Source organism: Mus caroli, chromosome 2, assembly GCF_900094665.2.
Source record: "Mus caroli chromosome 2, CAROLI_EIJ_v1.1, whole genome shotgun sequence".
Taxonomy (NCBI): domain Eukaryota; kingdom Metazoa; phylum Chordata; class Mammalia; order Rodentia; family Muridae; genus Mus; species Mus caroli.
Genome location: NC_034571.1, coordinates 166737299 through 166762671, shown reverse-complemented (window position 1 = coordinate 166762671; position 25373 = coordinate 166737299). Strand labels below are relative to the sequence as shown.

Here is a 25373-nt window from a genome sequence, read left to right as displayed (position 1 = left end):
CACCTCCCTAAAAGGGGTTGTGACCCACAGGTTGAAAACCGCTGCTGTAGATGCTTTAGAATCTTTTTAAAAAGTTTATTAGCATGGATCATACAAAGTGATGCTTTTATAATGGCATTTGCATTAATACTTTAACAATGTTCATCCCCTTGCCCTCTCCTGCCCTCCCTCTGCCCTTCTGTACCCTCTCCCTCTTTTCTCAAACAGCCTCCCTTCCTTTTGCTTTTATGTCCTGTGTGGCCTTGCTACTGTGGTCACTTCTGGAGATAATTCTCAGATGCTTTGAGCAATAGGCCCGTGGTTGTCTCCCTGCAAAGGCTGTGTAGAAGAGCAGGCATTCCAAGGAAGTCACCAACTTCATCCAAACCTCCTTCTTCTTTTCCAGACACTTTGATGTTTATCTTCTCAAATGGTCCCCAAACTCCTCTCCTCCCAATAGCTGCCCACCCGCCTTGGTCTATACTTTCCTCTCTAGATGAATCCTACATCCCGAACTCTGGCTCCATCCTGTCCTCTCCAGAGGCCTGGGAAGAGTGAATGTGTAACTATGTGTGCAAGGAAAAGCCTGCAAGCCAGAGCAAACTTTTAGATTTTCTTTTATTATGCATTTGACTTATCTCCCGAGTGTTCTCACAGTGAGTGGATTTGTTTTTGAAATACAATCTGGCCACTGTGCCAAATAGTGCTTATGAGATTTAAACAATTTCTAGCTACTAAGAGATATGGGTTTGGATTTTTGAACACAATTTAAAATCTATTTTTCTGTCTGTCTATCTATCTATCTACAGTGCCTTTACTTTTAGTAGATCCCATAAAGGAGTTACGTAGAAAATAGTTCCCCAATAAATAATTACTTCTCTTAACTGTACATTCCCCCCAGCAAACCAGCACTCTCTCACACACCCTCAATAAGCAGGCATGTTCACACCTGTAATAACTTAGGAGACGGTCTTCTGAAGTTTACCATCTGGTTAAGGCTCCACTTCACACAATAACTAAAGTGTCTCCACGTGGTGCCCTTGGAACATGCCCAAAGACAGGTTCTCATTGCCATGAGGCCTGGTGGGGAGGTGGGCAGACTCTCCCAGCTGGGCCTGCAGAGCAGAGTTTACATGGGAACGCACAGTCTGATGCCACCCCCACCCCCATACTCACCACGGACACAGCAGAAAGAGCTCAGCTAAAAGAGATTTTGAACAGAGGTTACAATTCCCAGTTGTTGCCAATTATATAGACAAACAGAAATTTACATAATGTACAAAGAGTTTGTGTTTTGGGCTTATTTTGAAGCCACTCCCCAAGGATCCACATTTATTCATGAAAGCAGATATCCAGACCGGTAGCCTTGAGCTGAAGCTGCCCCTCGGAGCAGCTTACTGCAAGGCAGGGTTGGGAGCTCTGCCACAGAGGCCATCGCAGAACCCCCAGCTCTTTGCCGAGTGCCCCAGAGTTCAAAACCATCAAGAACATGGGGGAAGGGGTCTTGTTGTTTATTTCTCTTTTTGTCTCATGAACATCTAGATCTCCTGTTTTCTTTTCCTTCTTGTTTTTGAGAGTCGCTCTTCTGATGAGTACTAAGCACAGTGGAAGATTTCTAAGTCCTATGAAATTCAATTTCATAGACTACTGCCCAGCTAGGATCCAGGTCTCAAGCACACAGATGCCTCGCTAACTTGCTCAGGCCACGCAGGCTGCAGAAGAAGGCCGGCTCCGGCCACATGGGTGTCCTGAATCTTCTAGGAGATGGATGTGTGTTTACTTTTGTAAAGAGCCAGCCTGGTGTCCACTTACTCTCCAAGAGGAGTCATGCCAAGGCCAGTAAGTAGCTTTCTGACTTAACATACCTCTCAAACAATTTCCTTGTGAAACTGGAGCCTCAGGCATCCGGCCCCCAGGGCACATGTGGGATCATTTTACCCATTAGGGAAACTGGGGTCTTTTGGACTTGGGCATTCTTGGTGTAAGGGTGTACAGGTAAGCATGGGCTCTTTGGATGGGTCATTCTTTCATTTTTGCCTCAGGCCAATTCCCAACTTGTCGCTAAAGAGGTGGAAATTCAAACTCTGTATGCACAAGCTCCAAGGCTCTTTCCTGGAAGAGTCGGCAGGCAGGGAGAGCAGGTGAAGTCCACTGCAGGAAGCAAGAAGCATCAGTTGTGGCCTGTTAGAGCCAGCTAAGGCCGGTGAGCTTTATCTGTCCTTAACATCAACCTATTTCAAGGAAAGAGAACAAAAGGAAAAAGAAGGATGTCATGTTGGCACACCAGCTCTTCCAGTTTGAAAAGGAGACCCTGGTCACCCCTCTAGCTGTCTCCGGCCTGGAAGCTTCCCCTCATCAGTGCTCAGCAAGCTCAGAAGCTGAGCACAAAGGTGGGAAAGAGATTACAGCTACAGCAGTGGCCACCAGAAGGCCTGCAGTTGGCTCACTCTTTGATAACCACAAGCCAAGGATGGCAGTAGCGGCCACTCTGTGAGTGTGCCTCTGGCCATTACTAACTCCCATCTAAGCAGCAAGGGATGCTGGATGAGTTAAATACTCTGCTCTGGCAGGACCTGTCTTCTAAGCACTTTATGTGAATTAAAAGGTGCTGGAAAGCTTTCTTGACAGACTGTGGTGGGTGTGTGGGTGGCGGGGAGAGGTGGCAGACATGCTTGTATACACACACACACACACACACACACACACACACCTGTGAAGGTCAGAGAGCAACTCCAGGTATCATTCCACATGATTAGTGACCATTTTTTTGGTTAAAAAATAGTGTCAAGCCTGGGGGCCTGGGACTGTTTATTTAGGCTGGGCTAGGTGGCCAGAGAGCCTCAAGGTACTGCTTTGCTGCCATCCCAGCCTTGGGGTCACAGGCACAGACCAGACCAGACCACCACACCCAGCTTTTTTTGGGGGGGAGGGTGCTGGGGATCACACTCATTCTCCTGCTTGTAGAACAAGCACTTTACAGTTGAATGTCTCTCCAGCACCTCAGTCTTATCTTTTGGTCATGTGACAGAACAATCAGAACAGCAGCATTGTGGGAGGAAGGTATCATGTGTTTTCTTGGCACACGGAGCCTTTGATGGCCATTCTTAGCCTCCCTCCTATACCCCTGCCTGAAACACCTCTCCCTCCTGCATCCACATAGCTCACGTTTTCCCTCCCACAGGTCTTTGTGCCAAGGTCACAGATGGTTCCTTGTCTACCCAATGACAAACAACAGCGCCCTAGCTCTTTCTATCCTTGGTCTACTGTCCAGATTTCCTTTGCTTGCCTCAGTTTGTGTTGTGTATGTTTGTCTGCTGTGTGCTTCCATCAATAAATAAACTAAAGAAGACCTATTGCATCTTCCCCTATAAATCAGGAATAGTGAGGATCCAACATATAGCAGACGTGTGACCGATCTCGGCTAAACGAATGCATGTGTAAATTAATCAGTGATACAAGGGACGCATAGCTTTAATCATAGCCTGTTCTCACCCACGTAAGTTTGACTAGGGGGTACCAAAAAGTGATAAAGTGGGGAAAGAATGAAGAGGAGGCTGGGTAGGGACCAGCTGGGGTCTGGCAAATGCTCTCTGAGGCAAGCTGCTACCTCAGCCTCTCTGTTTCCTTCCATTTTCTCTAGACAACTGGAAGCCATCTTATGGATTTGGGAAGCTCCTGTATGCAGGGCTTGGATTAATCTTCCCTTGATCATTCCTTGCAGGAACTGAAGCCACCTCCAGGCTATCATTATGAACGCAAATTATGGTCCTACTGCAGACGTGCGGCTGAATCATAGATAATGACTTCTGACTGGCAGACTGAGTGACAAAGAAGCCCAGCTTGGTTTCAGGAAGCCCTCAGGATTGCACATACCAAAAAACCAAAGAAAATGCCACACGTACACACACACACACACACACACACACACACACACGAGTAAACACAAAATGAGATTGGTATTAAAATAATAACAAAATGAGCTGGGAGTGGTGGGGTGGGGAACTGCCCATGGGGCACACCCACTTCTATGGAGAAGAAATGATGTAACAGGAATCACTTGGTTACAGAAGTAGAGGCCAAGGTAGGGTTGATAAGCTCAGCCTTCAGATCTATGCAAAGGGCGGGTAACTGTTTTGCCATTCCAATGAGAGCCAAGCTGTCAGTCATCACCTTGGAGTTACGAAGGACACAGGGCGGGGATGCTCCAAAAGCCCAAAGGGTTACACAGGACCAGAAAGGTGACAAATGACCAAGAGTCGACAGACCAAGAGGCGTCACTATCTGTTGGTGGGGACGCCTGTGAGCTTTGGAGTCCCACTGGCCACTTATTGAGACCAGATGCCAGCTCTCCATCCACCCTCTGCCCCTGAATGAATGTATCCTGTCTTCACCTTTGACGTGGGCCTCCAGTCTCCCGCATCTCTTCTGCAGCTGGCCTTTTTGCTCTCCCGGAATAACTGTGGGGACATAGCAGGTTTCAGGGATTAGCATTTCCGTGTGGCTGTTTTGGCGGGTGTCGAATAATGACTTCCTCTTCCCCATGAACAAGCACATTAGTATGTGTTCCCCAAGGACCAAGTGCCAGGCACCAACTGTAGGACTGAAGGCTCAGTGGGTAGATGTCTGAGTACCAAACACACTCTTCAATTACTCACTGGGCACCCAACACCCCAGGTGGGAGAACAAGAGTGTCACTAGTACCAGATTTTCCAGATGGCAGAGTCCCAGCCCAGAGGCTACAGTGCCTGCTTTCCCTTGGGCCCACCCTACTCAGATTGATCTTCAAGCTCAAAAAGGAGAATTCGGGAGTTTCATCCACACACTCAGTCCTTCCTTTAGGCTGGTGATAGGCTGCTCTGCCTGGCTGCCTTGATGAGTCTTTCCTCAATGTGAAGGGAAAGAGGAGCCAAGAGTTTCATGGCACCTAGCTAGGGAACAGTGGTTCAGGTGGTGGCCCTGAGGCAGGTATGGTGGCTTACCACTCAAAATAGATCTATGTGCATCTCTGTGTAGCTGAGAAGACCATGCAGTCAGTGTGAGGGAAGGGTGACTCAGGGACCACACAGAAATGGAACCGAAAACCCCAGCCAAGGGGTCCTTTATATGAGGTAATAAGAGTCTAAACTCCTGCTTGCTGTTTGTAAAGAAGCTAAAAATGCACATGGAGGACGGGTGGAGCCTTCAGTCTTTTAAGTGTTCCCAACTCATTCTGGTTTGTTCACACAGCTACAGGCTGTGGCTGTGGCCTGCGTTCTGAAAGGCAAGGAAGGTTGAGGACCTGGCTGAGATACCCTCTAGCCACCTTTGAGAAGGCCCTGGCTTAGCTTTGCCCGCCAGTGGTTTGTACCTAGATATGAGTGGGACTAAAAACTGTGTCATACCTGGTGGCATCTCTGGTGCTTGCACAGAAGTGTGCACAGGCCTTGTCATCTGCCCCCATACAAGTACAACGCAAGCGTGTCCACGGAGAAGGCTGGGAGCTTTCTGGAACTGGCCCCGAGGACCTCTTTCCCCGAAGGCTTTCTCTGTAGTTGGACAGTCCATAGGGCACAGTCTGTCTGCAGAGCACAGAGAAATGGGGAGGGGTGTCTATTCAGCCATTCAATGGTGAAGCACCCCACTATAGCATGCTAGTTGGGGAACCATTTGGATGAACCAGACACTGAAATGGGTTGCTGACATGGAAAGAGATGCAGGAGGCCTAGGGAAGGGCCCTAGAAACCTTACAGAGCTGAAGCAAACTGATGCAGTCAGGAGACCCCTCAGCCTCACTGACACATAGTTAGTTGGGCTTCTCTTGTTCCCAGCTCAAACAATGCAGGCCTAGCTCCTCCAGAGCAGGTCCTGAGATCCCAGCCTGGACCTCTAGCTCATTCCCAGCCTGTCTGGGAATAAAACGCTCTCAAGCACGAGAAACTGAGTAGGCCTCCAGAATGCACATAAGGAAGCTAGGTGTGGCACTTGTGCTTATGATCCCAATGCCAGGGACATAGAGACAGCAGGATCCTTGAAGCTTGGTGGCCTGCCAGCCTAACTGGCTGTGTCTGTCTCATAAAAAGGTGGATGGCTCCTAAGGGGTGACACCTGAGGTTGACCACTGGTCTCCTCATGTACATGCATACACAGACGCACACACATGAACCACTGGGATTTCCTGCCAGAAACCAGTTACCCAAAGCTCCCTCCAAGGAAATCTTGCTTGACCCATTTGCTGGTCCTTGTCTGCAGCCTGACCTGGTGCCTATAAGGCCTTCCACACCTGTGGCTGTCCTTGGTAACTTTAGTGCTAACTGAACTTAATGGCAGGGCACACAGCAGGCCTCACAGCTGGCACTGGGGAAAGTGGGGCAGATGAAATTACAGTTATTAGAGATCCACCCCAGCCCCTGCATGCAGCGTCCTCAAAGAGACAAACACCACCGGCTATACTCCATGCTCTCCAGGAGCCGCCGCCACTACCTCAGTGGGGCGGCTAAGAGTGGAATTCATCATGGGAAGGTCTTATTGTGCAGCAACAACTGTCTGAAATGATCGACCACTTATGGTTATGGTCAGCATTGGAAGGCATCTAGAGCAATAAACATTTAAATCCGATTTTAAGAGCGAGCACAGCCCAACCATGGCTCATTCTCCAGAGAGGAAAGGCTTCTAGAGAGTTGAGTGAGAAGTTAAAACCACATGCGTAATTCATTAATGTAACTCAACATGATCTGGGGGACAAATTACTAAGAACTTGAGGAAACTTATGGGGCCAAAGGCCCTTTTCCAGTAAGTCTTGGCCTACTCGTTCATCCCTGTTTCTATGAGACCCACAGAGTATCGCCAATTATCCACCTCAAAGGGTGGCCTAACATCCTCTCTGTGTTTTCAAAGTAAAATCAAATTGAATTCTTTTCTTTAGAAGCACAGGGCCAGGAAGTCTTTTTGGGGGTGTTGAGGAGAGCCAGGCAGGGTGCCTGTAGGAACAGATGCTTGGAACAGAAGTTCTTCCATGCTGGGTTGGAGATCAGAGAAGAGCACCCCTCCAAGACCCTCTTGATTTTGTCCCTACTCCTCCCCACCAAGTACCCTAAGAGGCACAGAGTGAGTTCCCTGCTGGCCCAGGCAGACCCAGTTGCTGAGTAAGGTGGCGAGAGTTCGAAGGGTCCAGTCCTACTGGGAGCTGAATCCTTTCTCAGGACCAGGGTGTGGGGGAGGGGAGAAGGAGACTGTGACCATTGTTGTGCTGCAGGTTTGACTGAAGGTATATATTTCCAGTAACAGGGTTACAGTAAATCTCCAAGTGTTGACATTAAAGCCAGTCCTCCGTTTCTTGGTGAAAATTACACATGAGGAATGCTGAAGCTCCCATTTCTCCATCAACATGGAGACCTGCAATTTTGAAATTGCTGTCACCTGATTATGCATCTGTGGGTGTAGAGACACTCAGATGAAGCAAACCGCTCTGTCTAAAGTGTTTTAAGCAAGGAAATAAGGCGACTGGGTGTTTGTTAATAGAGATGTGTTAGCACTTCCCCTGCAGTCTCCAGCAAAACGCCATGTACAAACGCCCCCGACAGCTTCAAAGAGTGTTTATAAAGCTGGTCCCCCTCTCCAGGGGATGGAAGGCTCTTAGGAGCTGGTGGTATATCTTGTCCCAGTGAACACATACAGGGTTTGGAATGAGAGCTCACCATGGAGGCCCACCAACTCCAGGTCTAAATAGTAAAAGATTATTGATCAATTCGATAAATGCTAGTAAAAAAAAAGCCCTGTTCTTCCTCAACCTGGAAAAATGGCATTCATAGCCCCTCAGAACAGCTTACATTAGGGGTCCCAGGATTCCTTAGAGTTCTCATGAAATCTGGCAACCAAACCCCAGTGCGGCTTCTCTTCCTTCCTGCTTCATCCCACACCAAGGCAGCCTCATCTATTCCCAGGCTATAGCTAAGATCTATCTATCACCAACATACAGCACCTACCCTGTAGGCAGAGAAATATCGGGCAGTGGTGGCGTATGCCTTTAATCCCAGCACTTAGGAGACAGAGGCAGGTGGATCTCTGAGTTCAAGGCCAGTCTGGTCTACAGAGTGAGTTCCAGAACAGCCTAGGGCTACGCAGAGAAAAGCCCTGTCTCAAAAACAAACAAACAAGCAAACAAAGTGAAATACATGCCTGAGCCCTGCTTTGTCCTCAAGTGTCAGACACTAGATAATATCTACACTGACATTCAATTCAGATAGGGGACCCCAAGACTCAGAATGCTGGGAACGCTCTCTGGAAAAGGGTGTGTTCAGTTTTAGAGATTCCTTGCAAAGGGTGGAAGATGCATGGTCGAAAGAGGCAACCAGTGGCCCTCCAAATCAGAGGCAGGTCTGGATGTCTCCTCCCCAGATCTGAATACTGCTCCCCCTGAGCAGGTAGCAGAGCTGCTTGTTGAAGCTCACACCTAATCGCCGCACCCAGGAGGGAGAGATGGGAAGACTGAGCAACCAAAGTTAATTTTGATTACATAACAAGTTGGAGGCCAAGTGTCTGAAAAAAAATCAAAAGTAAAGTCACAGCAAAAGAGGAAGAAGGAGGGGTTGGAGAGATGGCTCAGTGGTTAAGAGTACAGACTGCTCTTCTAAAGGTCCTGAGTTCAAATCCCAGCAACCACATGGTGACTCACAACCATCCATAACAAAATCTGACACCCTCTTCTGGAGTGTCTGAAAACAGCTACAGTGTACTTACATATAATAAATAAATAAAGCTTAAAAAAAAAGAGGAAGAAGGAGGAGGAGGAGGAGGAGGAGGAGGAGAAGGAGAAGGAGAGGATGATGATGATAATGAGGAGGAGGAGGAGAGCTAATCCTTTACTTCTTTCATACTAGCTACAGACTTAATACAAAGTAGAATAAGAATTGAGGCAGGAGGATTACTCTCAGTTAGACCTTAGCCTCAGCTTCTCAGTGAGCTCCAGAATAGGATGACCAACAGAATGAGACCTTGTAGGAAGAAAACAACAACCACAACAAAATACTAAAACGCAAAAGAAATTAAAAGCAAAAACAAAACCAATCAATTGAGTCTTTGGTTGCTCATTGTGAGGTAATCCCAACTGGACCAGACCAGATACTTTGCATCTGGATGAGCCCAGTCATGGAAAGCATCATCACAAAGAACTTCATGAGCTCTTAAGCACCCACCGTGTAGCTAGGATTATTTTAAGTGTGAAATATAGACACATCCATGCCTGCCAGCATTCTCATGCTCCTGGGAGATGAAAAACTGATAAAGGAGAAACATCAAGCCTGTATATTCAGACATAGAAAGAGTACACAGAGTACAGAGAGATTGCCTGGTAATTCCATTATTAAGTTATAAACCACTTACATGACCTGAACTCCACCCTCATAGTACACAAAAAGATTGTCAGGCACTTGCTGGAATGAGATGCTGCTGTGTGGGAACATGTCCAGCAAAGAGTTAGCAGTGAATGAAAATTAGGTCCTTTGATTATCTAATTGGTTTGAGAAGTTGTGAGTTTCATCAGTAGAAACATTCCATTTATCAGGCTTGCTGTCTTTGTGATGTGTGACTAAGCAATAAAGGAACCCGAAGACCACAACAGTGCTGTTTCCTGCCCTCCGTCATTCTGGCAGGCAGGCAGGCCACGCACCACCGCCCATCTCACAAGGAGTCTCTACTTCATTTGTGTTACTGCCCTTTGTCACCATTCCCTGAATGGGCAACACAAAATACTCAATAGTGGAACCATGAAAACAGTTAAATTAGCTGAGAACCTTGGACCAGTATGCTCAACCCAACTGTGACTGCCTACTGTTGAACAGGGTTTAGATAATGCAATTCTTTGTAGAGACAGGCAGTCCTTCCATCTGTCCATGCCAGTTATACCACAGAGCTCCACACAAGGGAAGCAGATGAAGGGATGGATAAACAACATGCTCTCCGTCATACCTACAGACGCAATGTCTAGTGCTTTGTATGCTTGTGTAATAAATTATCTCTCAACTTATGTACCAAGAACACTCATTACTTAATCAGTGACAAGGGTGCCAGAATCTTATTGATCACAGTATCTTTGTTTTTCAAGTTTTCCCAAATGTCATATATAAATATTATTAAATATTAAACTCCCAAGTCGCCTGCATTCATCTTCATCTGCAGAGACACTCTGAACACCATTCATTTATCTCTCTGTGAGAAGTTTTTAAACAAGGAGAATGACTTTAGGTAAACACACACACACTTCCCGGTTTTAGGTTTTTTCCTAGAGAAAACAAGGGAGTTCCACCTTTCTATCTGTGAAGCTGGCAGCTGCATGTGACAGTTAAACAGTGGGCACAGATACAACAAACATCCAGCTGGAAATCAGCACAGGGGCTTCATCTGCTGAGTTCTAAACCAGAAGGAAAGTGGGTCAGACTGAAAGAAAAATGGCTCCTCATTTCCCCACTGAATGGTATTTAGCAACACTTGCCGGAGAAGGGTCTGGGCAAACATCAGAAATCAGATAGGAGGTCCTGCCTATGAAGCAAAGTTTCACATACAGATTAGCTCATTGGCATGGCTACCTCCCTCCATCCCACAGTGTGTTCAGCTTCTCCTGCTTAATTGAGGTTGTCTGGGCTACAGCCCCACATCTTGCCATGGCAGCGCTGGCCTCAAGATGGCTTCAAGAAAACACTCCACCTAACCCAAGGCTACAGACCTTGCAATGCTTCAGTGTCTGACACTTTCTGCTTGGTAGTTGAAAATCTGACTAAGGTGAGCACCTGAATTTACAGCTCCTGTGTCAGTGACCTCTCTCATAATGTGAAGTCAGCCAGGCAGAGGGAAACATTCACAAAATTTGTACCTATAACTATTTTTAAAAATAAATATAGTTGTCATTTTAAGTTAGAAAAACTAAAGTTCTAGTTGAATACCTCCCCAAGAGTAGGGAATGTCCATTATTCTCTCAGAACATGTGTCAAGTTAAGATCTGCCTCCTTCTTTTCATGCTTTTCCTTCTGAAGCAGTCAAGCAAAGAAGGTGGGGCAGCCCAGTGTACTTTGGGGACCATTGGGCTTTGGGGACCATGCTGGCCTGGCCAAGAGAAGAGACACAAATGATTCCCACTAGCTAGTAAGTGGTCAGGAGACAGCAGCCATCACTGGATACAACCTCCCACCACTCCACAGACAAACAACTCTGAGACCCTGGCATGCTGTCTGGCCATGACTCAACTTCAGATTCTATTAAAGCCTTCCCTCGATGCAACCACTGGCCCATCATCTTAGGCTTAGTTTTTCAGGCAAGGAAGGTGGCATCTACCATGGTGTCTGCTAGCTCTGAGACATTAGCCAGTGACAATTGTGTACTCTCCAGTGTGGCAAGATGCAGAAGTTCTAGTCATTCTCTTCGTGTCAACCAACATCTGCAGGTTGCCGGCTGTATATAGATGGTGTGGGGAAGCAATCTTGGAGACGGAATACCACTGTGGATAATGGAGAGTAAGGGTTGGTTTCCCCATCCAGAACCTGAGGCCAATGTCAGAGGTTCCTGTCTCCTTGAATCCAGCTTCTAGTTTTCCTCATCCTGCCAGCCACCTCCTGCCACTCAGCTGCCTCAGTTTCCTCTGTCCTTTCTCAGATGAGCCACCCAGACTCTCTCTCTCTCTCTCTCTCTCTCTCTCTCTCTCTCTCTCTCTCTCTCTCTCTCCCCCCCCTCCCCAAAACTCCTAATGAAGGAGCACAAGGTGCAAAGGCTCTGTGGGACTGCTCTGTGCCAGGTGGCTGTGATTTATCTTAGTCACCGAGGGTCCCAGGCTGTGATTGATTAATGACTTTGAAGACATTCCCAAACAGTGTTCCTCACTATTGGGCACTGACCTCATTGTCAGTTCTAAGACTGTGGGACACATTTTCTTCTGAAGGTATAGTGTCCTTGGCGACTAACCTTGACACAATCTCCTGGGGTCGAAACAGCAGAACTTTGTCCTGCTCAGCCCCTGACTGTGTCTGCCACTCAGCTCTGCGCATGAGTCAGGGGCATGTCCTCCCTCAACACCATCACAGAGCCTCAGTAAGCAGCTGCTAGGTGTAGAGGGTGGGGTCTCGCCTCACTGTCTCCTAAATGTTCAAAATTCCCAGTTGGCTGAGAGGGTTCCTACTATTTTGCCCCCCCCCCCATCCATCTGTTTTGGGAGACACGATAATTAACCCCACCCACTCCAAATACTGGACATTAAACCTAGGGCCTCATGCAACTAGACAAATACTCTACCACTAACCCACATCCCCAAACATGGTTTTACTCCTTCTTACTATTTATTTTCGCTAAGTTTTCTACTCCAGCCTTTAAATCATTCTATCACCTTTATCTTGGTTTCACCACCACCACCACCACCACCACCACCACCACCACCACCACCACCAGAAGCTGAGATTACAATCCTACGACATCATCAAGCTGTGGCAATTCATCTTAATTGCCAACTTCATTGAATGACAAAACCTGAGGGGATTAGTGGTCCAAGGGCTCTGACCTAATCAAAGGATTAAGCTCTGGCTGGAGTCACAATATGAGGTCATCACAGCATCACTGGGAGATAGAAGGTATTAGGAGAATATCACTGAGCTCAGTAGTGGTGGCCACACCTTTAATCCCAGCAATGGCAGGCAGAGGCAGGCGGATCTCTGAGTTTGAGGCCAGCCTTATCTACAGAGTGAGTCTCAAGAGAGCCAGAGCTACACAGAGAAACCGTGTCTCAAAAGAACCAAAGAAGGAGGAAGAGGAGAATAAGGAGGAGAAGGAAGAGGACAGGGAGGAGGGGAAGGAGAAGGAGGGAGAGGTCACTGAAGAAAGGTGTGTCTTACTCTGACCCCTTCGTAGTCTCTGACTCTGCTTCCTGATTGCTATGATATGAACTCCTGTGGTCTACCATGTCTCCCCCACCACAGTGCCAAACAAGCCCTCTGACACTGCGAGCAAAATAAGTCCTTCCTTCTCCCGTTAGTAACTCTTCTCCTCGCTGTGATCAAACAGCCGGCAGGAGCAACGTAAGGAAGGGATAGGTTGTTCAGCTCAGTGTGAGGATGCAGCCTATCAAAGCTCAGAAGACCCAGAAGCACAGGAGCACTTGGCAGCTGGTACATCGAATCTGCAGCCAGGGAGCAGAGAAGAAGAATGCTAGTTCCCAGCTAGCGCTTTCCTTTTTATCTAGGCCAGGGCCCAGTCCATGGAACGGTGCAGCTCACTTATAGGGAAAGTCAACACACCTCACTTAACCCAATCTGTAATCTACCTCACACGCATGCAAGAACGTCCTCAGCTAGACAGGCGGTTCTAGACCACCATCACGTTGGCAGTATTACTCATCTCAGGTTGTTTGGGATGGCTGCTGTAGTGACTGTGGGGCAAACAGTTAGTGGTAAGAGTCTGCCTCCCTAGGAGAAATGGAGTCTTCAGATCACCCCAAGTGTAGGCTCCCCATCTCATCGTGACCACTTTGGCCATACATATACCATGCTAGTCAGAGCAGACTGCATAGACAGACAAGGCATGGAGCAGACTGGAGAGGACCCTCAGTAGGGAGACTCCAAGCTCCAGCCAAACTGATGACTATCTGAGATCCTGGGTGTGTTTCTTCCCCACTGAAGGGACTGAAAAGGGGAAGGCTGCTTGGCTATTTGTAAAGGTCCGCCTGATTTCACATTCCACCTGGAGCCTTTCAAGAGCCCTCCACACCACCCAAGCACCATCAGCCACTCAATCCCCAGAGAAAGCCCCCAGAACTTGACTCTGACAGGACCACTCAGCACCAACCACTGCCTCACCAGTCTGAGAGGTTCCCAGGGTCTCACCAACTGTATTTAGAAAGCTTTACCCAGTTAACTGGACCTTAGAAAAACAAACAAGCAAAAAACTCCCATAAAGCCCAAAGCCAGAGAAAGCATCATCTCCAAGCTCCCTGGAACATAGAAGCAGCTCGCCCTTCTTCTCACAGGGGTCAGAGGAACAGGGGACGATAGGAAATGCTCTGGCAAGTTTATGAGGAAGCTTGAGAGTTAAAGGCTCTGTTCTCCCCTGAAAAGTCAAGAGAATAATGTAGAAAATAGGACATCTAAAGAACCCTTGGAGTGGGTAGCTTCCCCTCCGCTGTGCGACCAAAAGCATCAAAGGAGCTAGAGTTTCTCTTTCCAGCCCCACATGACCCTGGCGAACTGCAAGTCAGATGTAGGCATGAGAACCCTCGTCTCTCTGACCTGGCTTCATTACAACTTTATGCAAAGCTGCAGACAGATGGGGCTCAAAATAGCTGCCAGACGTGGAGCCTGGAGAGGCAGATCAGAGCAGGCATTAGAAGGAGGGGGTCCCCGTAGAGGGGGTTTTCAGAAATGCCGACATATCACATGCTTCTTTAAATTACCCGCAGGATGTGAACGAGGCCCGCCTGGCTGCTTTTCAGGAGAGTCCAGGTTCAGGACAGAAAAGGTCTTGATGACTTGGCTTGATCAAATGTCATCACGCTGATAACAAGGTCTTGCATGTGGCTGTGTGCGGTGCCATCTTGACAGTGCTGGTAACTGCAACACTTCCCTCAACACTAAATTGCCTGGCTCCTGCTGGAGAGTCAAGCTTTATCCTCAAGTGAGAAGTCAGGTAGAGAAACAGCCAAAGGTGGGCAGGCAGCAGGTCAGCACCTAAGCTCTTGGTACAGGTATAGACTTTTCTCTCATTCCAACTTTATGAAAATACCTTGCAGTCCCATGCTAAGATGTTGGTGCCTCCATGCCCAGAAACACCTTGGTCTTCAGCCTCCATTTTGTCCCACAAGAGACGCAGGGAAGTCAGTTCTGTATTCTCAATTAGTTTCTTCTAACTTTCAGCTAAGCAATTTCTCTTCCCACATTCACCATAGGCCTTTTGTCCCTCTGGCCACCTCTGTCTCTGGGCCTTTTCTAACAGACTCAAGAAATCTGTTTCTGGTTTTTAACTTACTGGGTCAGGATGTGGAGCTCTGTCCCTGTTTACCAGAGCCTCCTGCTAAGCCTGCCTCGGAAGGCCATAAAAGAAGGCCAGGCTTAGTGCTGCCAAGTTGTTCAAGAGCTCTTGGCTCTGAGACTCTGTGTCAGGGCTGACGTGGATGCGACAGCATGGTTCTGTCCTGTCACTTTATGATAGGGAGACCTGTGGGCTGCTAGGAATTTAGCCTCCTGTACTGTACTGTGCCTAGACAAACAACCCAGCATCTACCACGTCCAGCCATTCTGAAAAGTCCGTTTTCCCTTTGAGAGCAGTTGAGGGGCACAAGGGTCTACACCCATGTAGGCATACTGGGCATGCACACGTGCACATGTGAATCTTTGCACATATGTGTTTCTCTTATTCAGTGCCATAGTGCCAACAGAGAACAACAGCAGGCCATTTTCTCATGTGACATAGGACTACTTGAAAGTTGAGTAGTGGCTAAACAGGGTCCCCTCCAGCGCGGACAGGACTCTCTAACAGCTCCCCAGCAGACATTCGGAGACACCAAGGGTGCAGCTCGGGACTGAGAGCTGGAATGTTGAAGTCAGTCCGGTTCCAGCCATGGCCAAGGAGCCTCCTTAAGGAAAACATTGTTTACCTCCCAGCTTCCTTTGTTTTAAATTCTTGTAGGAATAAACCACACCAGAGATGTCAGGGACTTGCAAAGGCTTTCAGATTTAAGGCCAAGTTCCTAACTGCAACACCCCTTTCATCTAGCGGAAACCCAAATGCCCCCTTGGGGTCATGCAGGGTCACAGCCTCTTCTCACCAAGCTTTCTTGCTTCCAATCAAGCCCACTGGTGAGCCTCAGGCAGGGCTCAGCTGCATTCCAGCGGAGCCTGACTCTGCTCCCAGGCAAGAGCTCTCCTCCTCTTGACTCTGGGGCTTTCAGCCAGTGGGAAGCCCAGAGAAAGGTCACCTTGTGGGGATGACCTTCAAACCTACTCTGAAATTGAACTCCAAGGTTCTCAAGTAAAGTGTCTTCCTGTCACATGCTCGAAGAACTAAGTTATTCAAATTGAAAACTGACATGTAAGGTGTTAGACTACTCAAGGAGGAGGTGGAAATGGATACATAGGAAAATCCAAGCTCAGGAGTCAGGGGAGACTGAACAGTCAGAACCGAGAACTAGGCCAGCATTATTTCCTACACACCTTTCTTGAAAACATACCATGCAGTTCTTTCTCAGCAGCCCATGTGTACAGACTTCTCTCCATCATTGCTGGCAACTCTGTCTCCTGTACCTACTTCAGGGACTAGATCTGGACCGAGATGAAGTGGGAAGCTCTGAACCCCCGGGCTTGTCAGCTACAAATCCCTTGCTTGGACTCCATTAGACTCTTCCAGGTAAGAAGGCAGGCCATGACTACCTTTCAACACTCCACAGGATTTAACACAGAGACGCTGAATAGTGTTTAACGAACCCTGAGGTGGCCAGGTGCTGCCTACTGTGGAGGACCTCAGGGAGCACCATGCTCCAGTCCCCAAGTCTTCTGATAATTTACCAAGAACAAAGAGAAGCAACAGGAAATAACAAAAGAGGGCGGGGCGAAAATCCCACCCCAACCTGTAACAACCTTTGGCCAAAGGTAGCTTTATCTAGCTACTTATCAGCCACTGGGACAGCCAGACACACCTTTTCCCAAAGTCTAGAAACCTTTATGTTAACTGGACACCAATAGACAGAAAAGACAGCATCAGAAATGCTGCATGTCTGAGAGGCACTTGCAGATGGGTTACTTCTGGCCAAGAGGAACACCAAGAGTTCTCTTGGTCCAAGAAGTCAACTGGAGAAGGAATTCTGTAGTCACTGATGTCCAAGCATGGGATGGAAAATAGCAAGACTCTGTCACTCTGTGGAGAGAGGTTTCTGCAGGGATAGAGGCTGTCCTGGATTGTGATGGCTATGTTTTCTAGACCTGGCTGGTGACTGACTACTCCTAAGTACTATGTTGACCAGTCCACAGATATTTCCCCCAGTTACCTTCACAGACTCTTCACTCCCCTAACAGGCATACAAGGGAACTGAGACCCACAGAGAGACGTCTTCAAAGTGTAATCTCTAATAAGATGATATGAGTTTAAGCTCTTCAATGACACATGGCTCTTCTTCCCCTGGTTGTGAAAATTCACATGAGCAAGTTCTGGGGTCCCCCTCTCTCTAAATGCCATGGGTCTTGGACCCAAGGTGTGTGAGACTCTGGACAGCAAGGGACAATGGGTTTAAGCAGATCCATCTCTCTTTGTGATCGTACCAGGCGGTGAAAGGCTGGTCAGGGCATGGACTTAGGAATGATAGAGCATGAAACAACAGTCAGAAAAAGAAAACTCCCACTCAGGATGGAGTCAAGGGGTTGTGGATCCCTCAGACTCACACCTGTCTATCCCAGCATCTCTGCCATCAGGCTAAACCTGCCAGTGTGCCAGGCACATACATTACCAGACCCAAGGGCCCACCCACAGCTCTCGAAGGCTAACATTCATCTCGTCAAGTCAACACTAAGCTACCATAATAAAATGTATACATAGGATGGACCCACAGTTTGTAATTTTGCTTGTGTATGTCTTTATATCTGTAAAACTAATCCTGCAAAGGGGCAGATGTGTTATTCCAAAGAGTCGTGTATATGAATCAACATCACCCTTGCAAAGAACAGAGGTGGCCAGAGATAAGAGTTATGTCCCAAAGCTAAACTCACTGCCATGAAGATGTGGTGTTCATAAAGGTGTTTCTGGGATGGGGGAGATGGCCCAGTCAGTGAAGCTACACATGCATGAAGACCTGAGCTTTGATCTCAGTCACCTACATAGAAAGCTGGATGTGGTGGTGAGTTCAACCTCAGCATTGAGGAGACAAAAACAGAGGCATCCCTGGAACATGTTGGGTAGTCAATCTAACTGAACCTGTGAGTCCTAAACCCCAGGAAGAGACCCTGTCTCAAAAACCAAGATGCAGAATGACTGAGGATAACACATGATGTTGACTTCTGGCCTCCACCCATAAACACACATGTAACCATATACATATGAGAACACACACACACTGTCAAAAGAATGAATGCAGGAGTTAGTTACAGCACAGTAGGTAGGCCTGTGCTAAAAAAAAAGAGTAAACAGGGGGAGCCTAAGAGGATTGTTCCAGAAGCCACACTACCAAGCTGAGGGTTCCTACAACCCCAGGTACGACTCAGTCTCCTGAAAACTGTGGAGGACACACACACAAACACTACCACAAACAGAGCTGTACAGCTCTCACAAATCCACATTGTCACTGTGGGCCTGTCAGTCACTCGTGACGAGTTCCCAACACAAGGATAGCCATAAAGACTGTCCTCTCTGCTTCAAATAAACCCAACACAGGCATGATCCCACCAAGGGCTGGCTCACAGAACAGGGTGACTTTTATTGGGATCCTGAAATGCTCTAGTCTGCAGAAAGCTAGGGCCCCAGACCCCTAAATTCCATTGGGATCTTGTAACAGTTGGGCAGCTGCTCTTCGAAACCTGCTAAAAGGCCTTTCTTGAAGATCACAGATGCTGAAAGCACAACTTGTGCCTTTCTGCAGTAAAAGACATTAAAATGCAAGTTCAAATGTTGTGTTAATTATTATCATTATCAGTCTACTCTTTACTTCTTTGGGGAAAGAAAGAACGCAAAACAAATGTCATTCCTGAGGGATTAAGTCAGCGTGGCATGCTTTGGCAAAGGCTGGGCAGCAGGCTGGATGTCCTTAGGAGGTGTCAGTTGGAGAAACTCAGGGAGACCCCGTGGTCACTCCCCTACACTTACACCAGAATCTGCACCCTACAGAGGGGATGGCACCTCCTGTCATACAGAGAAGTATGGCCAGAACTCAAAGCCAAGCAGAGTCGGAAGATAGCACCAGTCTCTCCACCATACCACAGTCACGATTCAGTGTCTTGGCCTGCTCTTTCCATAAATACATTCCTGCTTGTCAGCCATGTGGCTCAGAGTTTTGTTTGGGAAACATGGTCGCCATCCCAGCATCACAGTGGCTCCCTCAGATGTCCCTAAGGGATTAACAGATGGCAGGTCCCCTGGCACAGGGGTGAGGAAGCACACACCAGGCTCTTTGCTGGGTTCCCTGGTTGCTCCGTTGTTATTTCAGGACGATTAGCAACCACCTACCTCAGAAGGGAACCTCCTCTGTGGGGCATGTTAGAACCAATGGCCCAAGAGGGTTCATTTTGTTTCAATGCCCAGGTGTTTGGTCAACCACCAACCTTGACGCAGCTGTAACAGTATTTTTCAGATGTCATTACCGTGTATATAGTACCCTCTGAGCAAAGCACATTGTCTTCCACCAACTAGATAGCATTTGTCTAGCCAGTTGGCAGCCTTCAAGACTCAGGTCCCCGTACAAAGACAGAATTCTGATTCTGGGCTCCTTTTGCTCTCAAGTCTGTGTCACCATCTCTCACTAGAATTTTCAGCCATTGGTGGCCTCTGCTTGTAATCATATAACATTAACTCCTCTGTCTCCACATGGTTGTACAGACACATCCTATTGCTTCTATCTCTCTGGAGAACTCTGAGTGGTACAATCCCACCTGTCTTGACGGTAGGACACATGTGTTTTAAGCACACTTGTGCAGGCAGGGCAGCCCTAAGCATTCGAGTATGTACACATATAACATTCCACCCACCACCTCCCCACTCAAATGTGCACATACATGAGATCCCATATACCACCCTTCAACTCACATGTATACACACATGACATCCCATGCACCACCTCCCTAATCACTGTCTTAGGCTTTGTGAATTTTCCAGGACAAGATGGGATGGGTTTCCCTTGGTTTGGATTTGTTTCTGCTTTTGTTGGCAATGTTGGAATTTGACTTCAGGTTGTGGGAAGTCGGGGTTCCTCACATGGCTGAGGCAAGTTTTAGGAAACTCTGTTAACTGTGCCATCTGTTAATTGTGATCTCAGATGCCAAGTCCAACTGGTAAAGGTCAAGTGTGGATCTTTAGGTCCATGGGCTTTGTTGGAGACCATGAGGAAAATTACAGGTAAGGCACATGGAGAGATATACACCTCCACAGGGCAGTGAAGGACTGAGTCTCTAAAGGGGCCCCATATTCTGAACAAAGAGACCTCTTGGGAGAGAGAAAGTCTTTCAGACTAGAGCTATGGCAAAAGTTAAAGTGAGAAAGCAAAACTAGGTTCAGGGTTTAACCAAAAGTCAGTCAACATTGATGGAGCATCTATTGTATACTGAGTGTGTGAGCACAATCTAACTGAGCTCAGGGTCTGACAAACATGGAGGAACCACAGAACCTCAGAGCTTCTGATTCAGAGAGTCTTGGGAGTATAAGGTCCCTTGAGCCTAAACTAGGCAGTTACTATCCCACTGGAACTCGGGTGGGGCTTGATGGTAACTTCCAACGTCACTCCTTCAGAGCCTCGGATGCAGAACCAAGCCTACTCAGCACAACCTATGGAAGGTCCTCACAAGTGTCCTTCAAGGACAAAAACAGAGGGTGAACTTGATCCCCATGCGACCAAATGGACAGGAACTGGAGCATCATGAAAAGGCAGAAACTCCCAAAGTTCAAAGTTCTTGATTTAGAATCAAGGATCAAGATTGCTCCCTCAGCCTGAGTAGCCAGCCACAGGGATTAGGAACAGCCACAGCCTAGTCGGGGCACTCGGGGAGTGAGAACACTAGGCCCCTTTAGGACAGAAATGATGTGAGAGGGAGGGACCACTGGAGAGAAGGGGCTGAGATGGGAAGGCCGGGAAGGAAGATGTAGACCTTATCAGTCACCTTTCAGGTTCTTCCATTCCACTGGAGGCCTGTAGAGCTCGTTTTCTCTCATTGTAATCTTGTTTACAATATGTTAAAGATAAAAAATGGATCCACTTAAGGGAAGGAAGGAGAGGAGGAAGAGAATGGACGGTGTGTGCGTGTAACATGTCTGCATGCACAGAAAGAGAGTAAGGCCATCCAGGAAACATCTCCCAGCTATCTTATTTATCTTGTCTGAATTCAAAGTGCTCTAGTCTGGCGACTGTCACTCTTGTTTCCCAAGCGGTTGAACGGCACACGGGGACACTGGATTCACCCCTTCCCTCCCACTGGGTAGAGTAAATCAAGGTAGGAGAAGAGAGGAAGACGTGGGCCAGACTCGAGGAGAACTCCTCCAGGTGGCTGTCCCAGAAGAAGCAGATGGTCCATGGCGTCCTTTTACTCCACCCAAGACAGCTCAGAATTCCAGCACAGGATCTCAAATATCTCTGGGTGTTTGTGGAGTCTCTAGGACATGTCCCAGGTGTTCAATTCCCACCCAAGCAGTGCTCAGAACACTGGACAGCAAGCAGAGACCTAAAGGAGTTTCCAATTCCTGACTCCACCCTGTCCCTTCCTGCTGAGTTTCTTCTCTCTTCTTCTAAACTTATAGCTTGGGATTTGAGCCAAGACCAGGACCCAGGGCCTTTTGACTGCCTAGGGATCCCCTTTCTGGGGTGTTCATTTGTGGGATCACAACAGCAAATGGTTAGAAATCAAGGACAGCAGTCAGGGTGGTGGTGGTTCTGAGAAAAGATGAACTCGAGACTCTGAGAAGAGACACCAATACAGGACGGCCCAATACTCACCCCTGTAACCCGCCCATCTCCCCATTGTGGCCAACAGTTTGTATAAGGGCCTCATCAGACACAGGAGGGAAGTAAATGGCTCCACTGAGATCAGCTACAGAACTGAGGAGTCTCACGCAGCTCTTGGTTCAGTAAGGGATTATTGAACCCTTATTGTCCTGAAGTTGAAGGACAATAGCAGCCATGATTAATCCACCTGAGCCCAGGTCCTATTCAGGAGTCTGGGTGGCTCTTCAGTGAAGCCAGTTCTGCCTGCCACTCTGGGCACTTGGGGAGATTTCAGACATACCTGGATATTGTTAGGGGTCTTGTCAACAGATTCAGGAAACACTGGACCCTCAGGGTACCCCCTCTCCTGTGTACTTTATTACTAAAATGTCTAGGTGGATGAGTGACTCTTCAAAGCCATGACGCAGAGGACTCTGACACCAATGGGCTTCCAGAGAGAGGAAACGCTGAAGGAGAATAACTAGTTGCCTTTCCAGGCTGAGGGGTTGTGCTCAGCCATCTCCAAGCTCTCAGACAAGGATTCCTAGGCAAGTTCAAGTAGATATCCCTAGAGATGCAGAGAACACCCAAGGAACTGAGTTTAGCATCATCCAGCCCAAGATTCAAGGGATCCAAGAGACAAGCTGTGAGATAGTGGCCACAAGGTCACACCCTATACCTGCTTATAAGTCATGTCTTAGCGCACGGGGAAACCCCAGTGGTCCAGTGGGGATTGAGTGGAAAATAAAACAGAGAAACCTTCTCTATGGGTCCAGGGGAGGGTGCCTCTTATCAAAGGTGACACCTAGAGACACTTAGATACAGCAGCACCTGCTACTAGGTATTTGTGAGAGATTTTAAGATTGAACAGAGAGGCACTCTGTGGCCATGGCTGTGGACATTGGGGTTAGCCCTGGGGAATGGCAGCCATGTGAGCATTCCATGTGCCACTCTGGCTTGGCATCCAAGATGGGCAGAAACAGAAGAAGCCATTTCAAGGGATGTATATCATTTGGGTCTGCCAAGCCTACCTTCCTACTTTGCCCCCACACCAAAGCTGCTCTTAAGGGATTTTCCAAAGAGTTAGGAGGAAGACTCAGCCCAACGAGCCTCTGGGGTAGGATTATAGAACTCTGTGAGCATCTAAAGTCCCACCCCACCACATCTCAAATTCACCACTGAGTTTCTTTGGAACTAGGTTCTCAGAGGGGAGGTGGGTTGCCCCTGGCCTGTGATAGGAGTCGTGCTGCCTGGAGCCACTGCAAGAGCTGAATGCTGCACTGTGGTAGATTCAGGGATCTGAATGAGGTGGGCTGAGGTCTGAGCAAAAAACCCCTGAAGCCTTAGGCCTGGCACAGAGCCACACTCCTCCCCCAACCCCTAGGCCAACTCACTCAGGAGTGTTGATCCAGATGATGTCCAGGTGGCAATAGTAGACACACTCCTTGTCCTTGTAAGTGAAGCACGTGCAGCGGCGAGGGCGGTGGTGTGCAGGCAGCCTCTTGTCCTCCTGTTTCCCAGACCTGCCTGGTGCCCGTTCCTGCCCAGCGCTTTCAGGCTGTGCAGGCAGTGCAACTGTTGGGGACACAATCCTCTCACCAGGGCCAGCCACAGTCTCTTCACAGCCCCTCTCTGATCCAGCTTCAGGGGGACCCTGGGACACACTGGCTCTGCCAGAGCCCCCAGACTGAGGGCAAGGCACAAGTCCTGCAGGAGGAGGATTGAAGGGCTCCTAAGCTTCTGACACAGAGTTCTTGGTACCCACTACCCCGCCCCCCAAACCGGAATGAGACTCAACCAAACTTCTGCAATGTCTGGAGGAGGCTGGTTGCATTTTCCCCCAAGTCTCCAAACTAAGCCAAATGCCTTAAAAAGTTTACAAAGTTCCGTGCACATTCAGTAAAAACTTGAGAGTTATTTCAGTCCCTGTGAAATCTGAAAGCTATTTGCTCTTCACTGGGTAAAACTCGATTTTTGTATAGTCTCTGAAAAGTGCCCAAAGAAAGTCTCCCAAACTGAAAACCCCCAGACCCAGTGGAAGTTATCGCTATTTCTTCAGGCCCTTCTACCCGCCCCTGGGGGACTTCAGGGTGCAAAGCCAGACTTATCAACTTCCCCGCAACACAGACCCGCGCCTGGCTTCCTTTTGTGTGCACTCCCGCGTGGAGAGGCGCGCCGCCCCGCCCCTCCCGCTTACCTGCAGCGGAGGTCACTGTGAGCCCGAGAAGGAGCCACAGCCCCGGCTCCATGAACCCCGATCAGGCGCGGGAGCACCGGGCCCGGAGGGTGGCCGCTTGTGACCGCAAAAGGGTAGTGAGACTGGCTACAGCTTTCGAGTCCTGTCGCTGCCTGAGCTGCGCGTCCCGGCTCAGAGTTACTTGGCTGAGGCGGTCACGAACTTTCAGAGCGCGCTGCCCATCCCTGCGCAGGGCTGGCCGGCTGTGGCTCAGGCTTTTCTGGCTCCTGCACCACCCCCTTCGCCTCCCCGCCCCTCCGAGGGGCTGGAACTGCCGCGCCGGGCCTTTGAACCCGGGGCTCACGGGGGTCGCTTTCCAAGCGCAGGGGGGGAGCTGACCAGAGGCGCATTCGCCCCAGGCTCACCCAGGGCTAGAGAGAGGCGGGGACGCCGCACTCCCCGTGGGTGGATGGGGTAGGGTGAAGGCCCGAACAGCTGCTTGAAGGCCACACTCTGCCGGTGCTCACACCGCTCACTTACACATAGACTCACACTTGAACCCCCCTGCCCAGCCCAAAGCAACCGCACCCCCACCCCAAGAGCACCAAGACCATGAAAGGGCTGCACAGAAGGGCTGTGGGCTTCTTGTTCCTCTGAAGTCAGTCCAAAGGAAAAGTTCTATTCACCAATGGCCTTACCCTTGCTGAGGTCCCTTGTGCCACGGCCCTGGGTGTACTTTACACTTCTGATTCATGGGTGCCCGAGCCAGCTCCCTGACTCTGGAAGATCTGAGTGACAGGTGGGGCTGTAGGACCAGAGCAAAGTCACAAAGATTCCATTTAACGTGAGTTAGCGGTTTCGGGGGAGCCCTACTTCCTCACTGGCCCCTTTAGTGAGGGACCTCTTTCCAAAGGTCATATAAGTGTCGCTTCTCAGGGCACTGCGGTAGTTTAATGGGTCTGCAAACCTTTGACTATTGTCATAAAATGTGAGTTTCAAAGCCATTCCCTGCCAATATTTCTAATGATTGGCATTCTAAAAAGTAGAATCCAAAGAGGTGGCTCAGGTGGTTCTCGTGAGGCAAGCCATGAAAGGGGTACAATTGTCACTAACTGGCTCAGCCTATATCCCAAGAAGAAACCCCAGTCAGGCAAAGTGGCCCCATGGGGAATCCTATGTGAAGGGAAACTGAGGCCTCACAGCGAATGAGAAAGCAGATGGTAAATAGAAAGAGACTAATGCCCCTGCCTCCACAGAGTCCAGCTAAAGGTCAGTTGGTTTGAAATGCTGTGTGTCACAAGACACTTTAGACTGAGGGCTCATACACAGAAACATACTGCTCCCAGTTCTGAGGTCTTGGACGTCCAAGCATGTCCCGTGTCTATCATGGCTCATGGATGGCTCTTCTTTAATGGTGGATTGTGGTAGAAGGCCTCGGTGCTCCCTGGGTGCTATTAACTATTACCACCTGGTCACCTCCAAGGTCCCACCTCCTAACAATCATCTTGGATTTCACCAGGTCAAGAGAAGTATCTATTATTCTCTCTTTCCTTGCAGTTAAAAATACCCATCTGCCATCGTCGAGGGCACTGACAGCCCAGTTGTCTT

At 48.6% G+C, this 25373-nt stretch overlaps 1 protein-coding gene across 1 annotated transcript; it reads right to left on the bottom strand.

The window, feature by feature from the left end:
- Positions 1-52: 52 nt before the first annotated feature.
- Edn3 (endothelin 3) lies at positions 53-24186 on the bottom strand. Its single transcript, XM_021156607.1, has 5 exons — positions 23787-24186; positions 22984-23296; positions 5361-5537; positions 4371-4436; positions 53-2210 (listed from the first exon to the last, which is right to left on the bottom strand). The coding sequence occupies exons 1-5, from the start codon at positions 23836-23838 to the stop codon at positions 2174-2176; spliced, it is 645 nt and encodes a 214-aa protein (XP_021012266.1). The 5' UTR covers positions 23839-24186; the 3' UTR covers positions 53-2173.
- Between the last annotated feature and the right edge of the window lie 1187 nt (positions 24187-25373).

What these genes read in the sequence shown, in the direction of transcription:
- Edn3 (XM_021156607.1), bottom strand. Translation starts at nt 23,838, where the DNA reads ATGGAGCCGGGGCTGTGGCTCCTTCTCGGGCTCACAGTGACCTCCGCT. An exon ending in ATCTGGATCAACACTCCTGA is followed by an intron (nt 5,538 to 22,983) that starts GTGAGTTGGCCT and finishes TGTGCTCTGCAG; the next exon opens with ACAGACTGTGCCCTATGGAC. An exon ending in AGCACCAGAGATGCCACCAG is followed by an intron (nt 4,437 to 5,360) that starts GTATGACACAGT and finishes ATGTCCCCACAG; the next exon opens with TTATTCCGGGAGAGCAAAAA.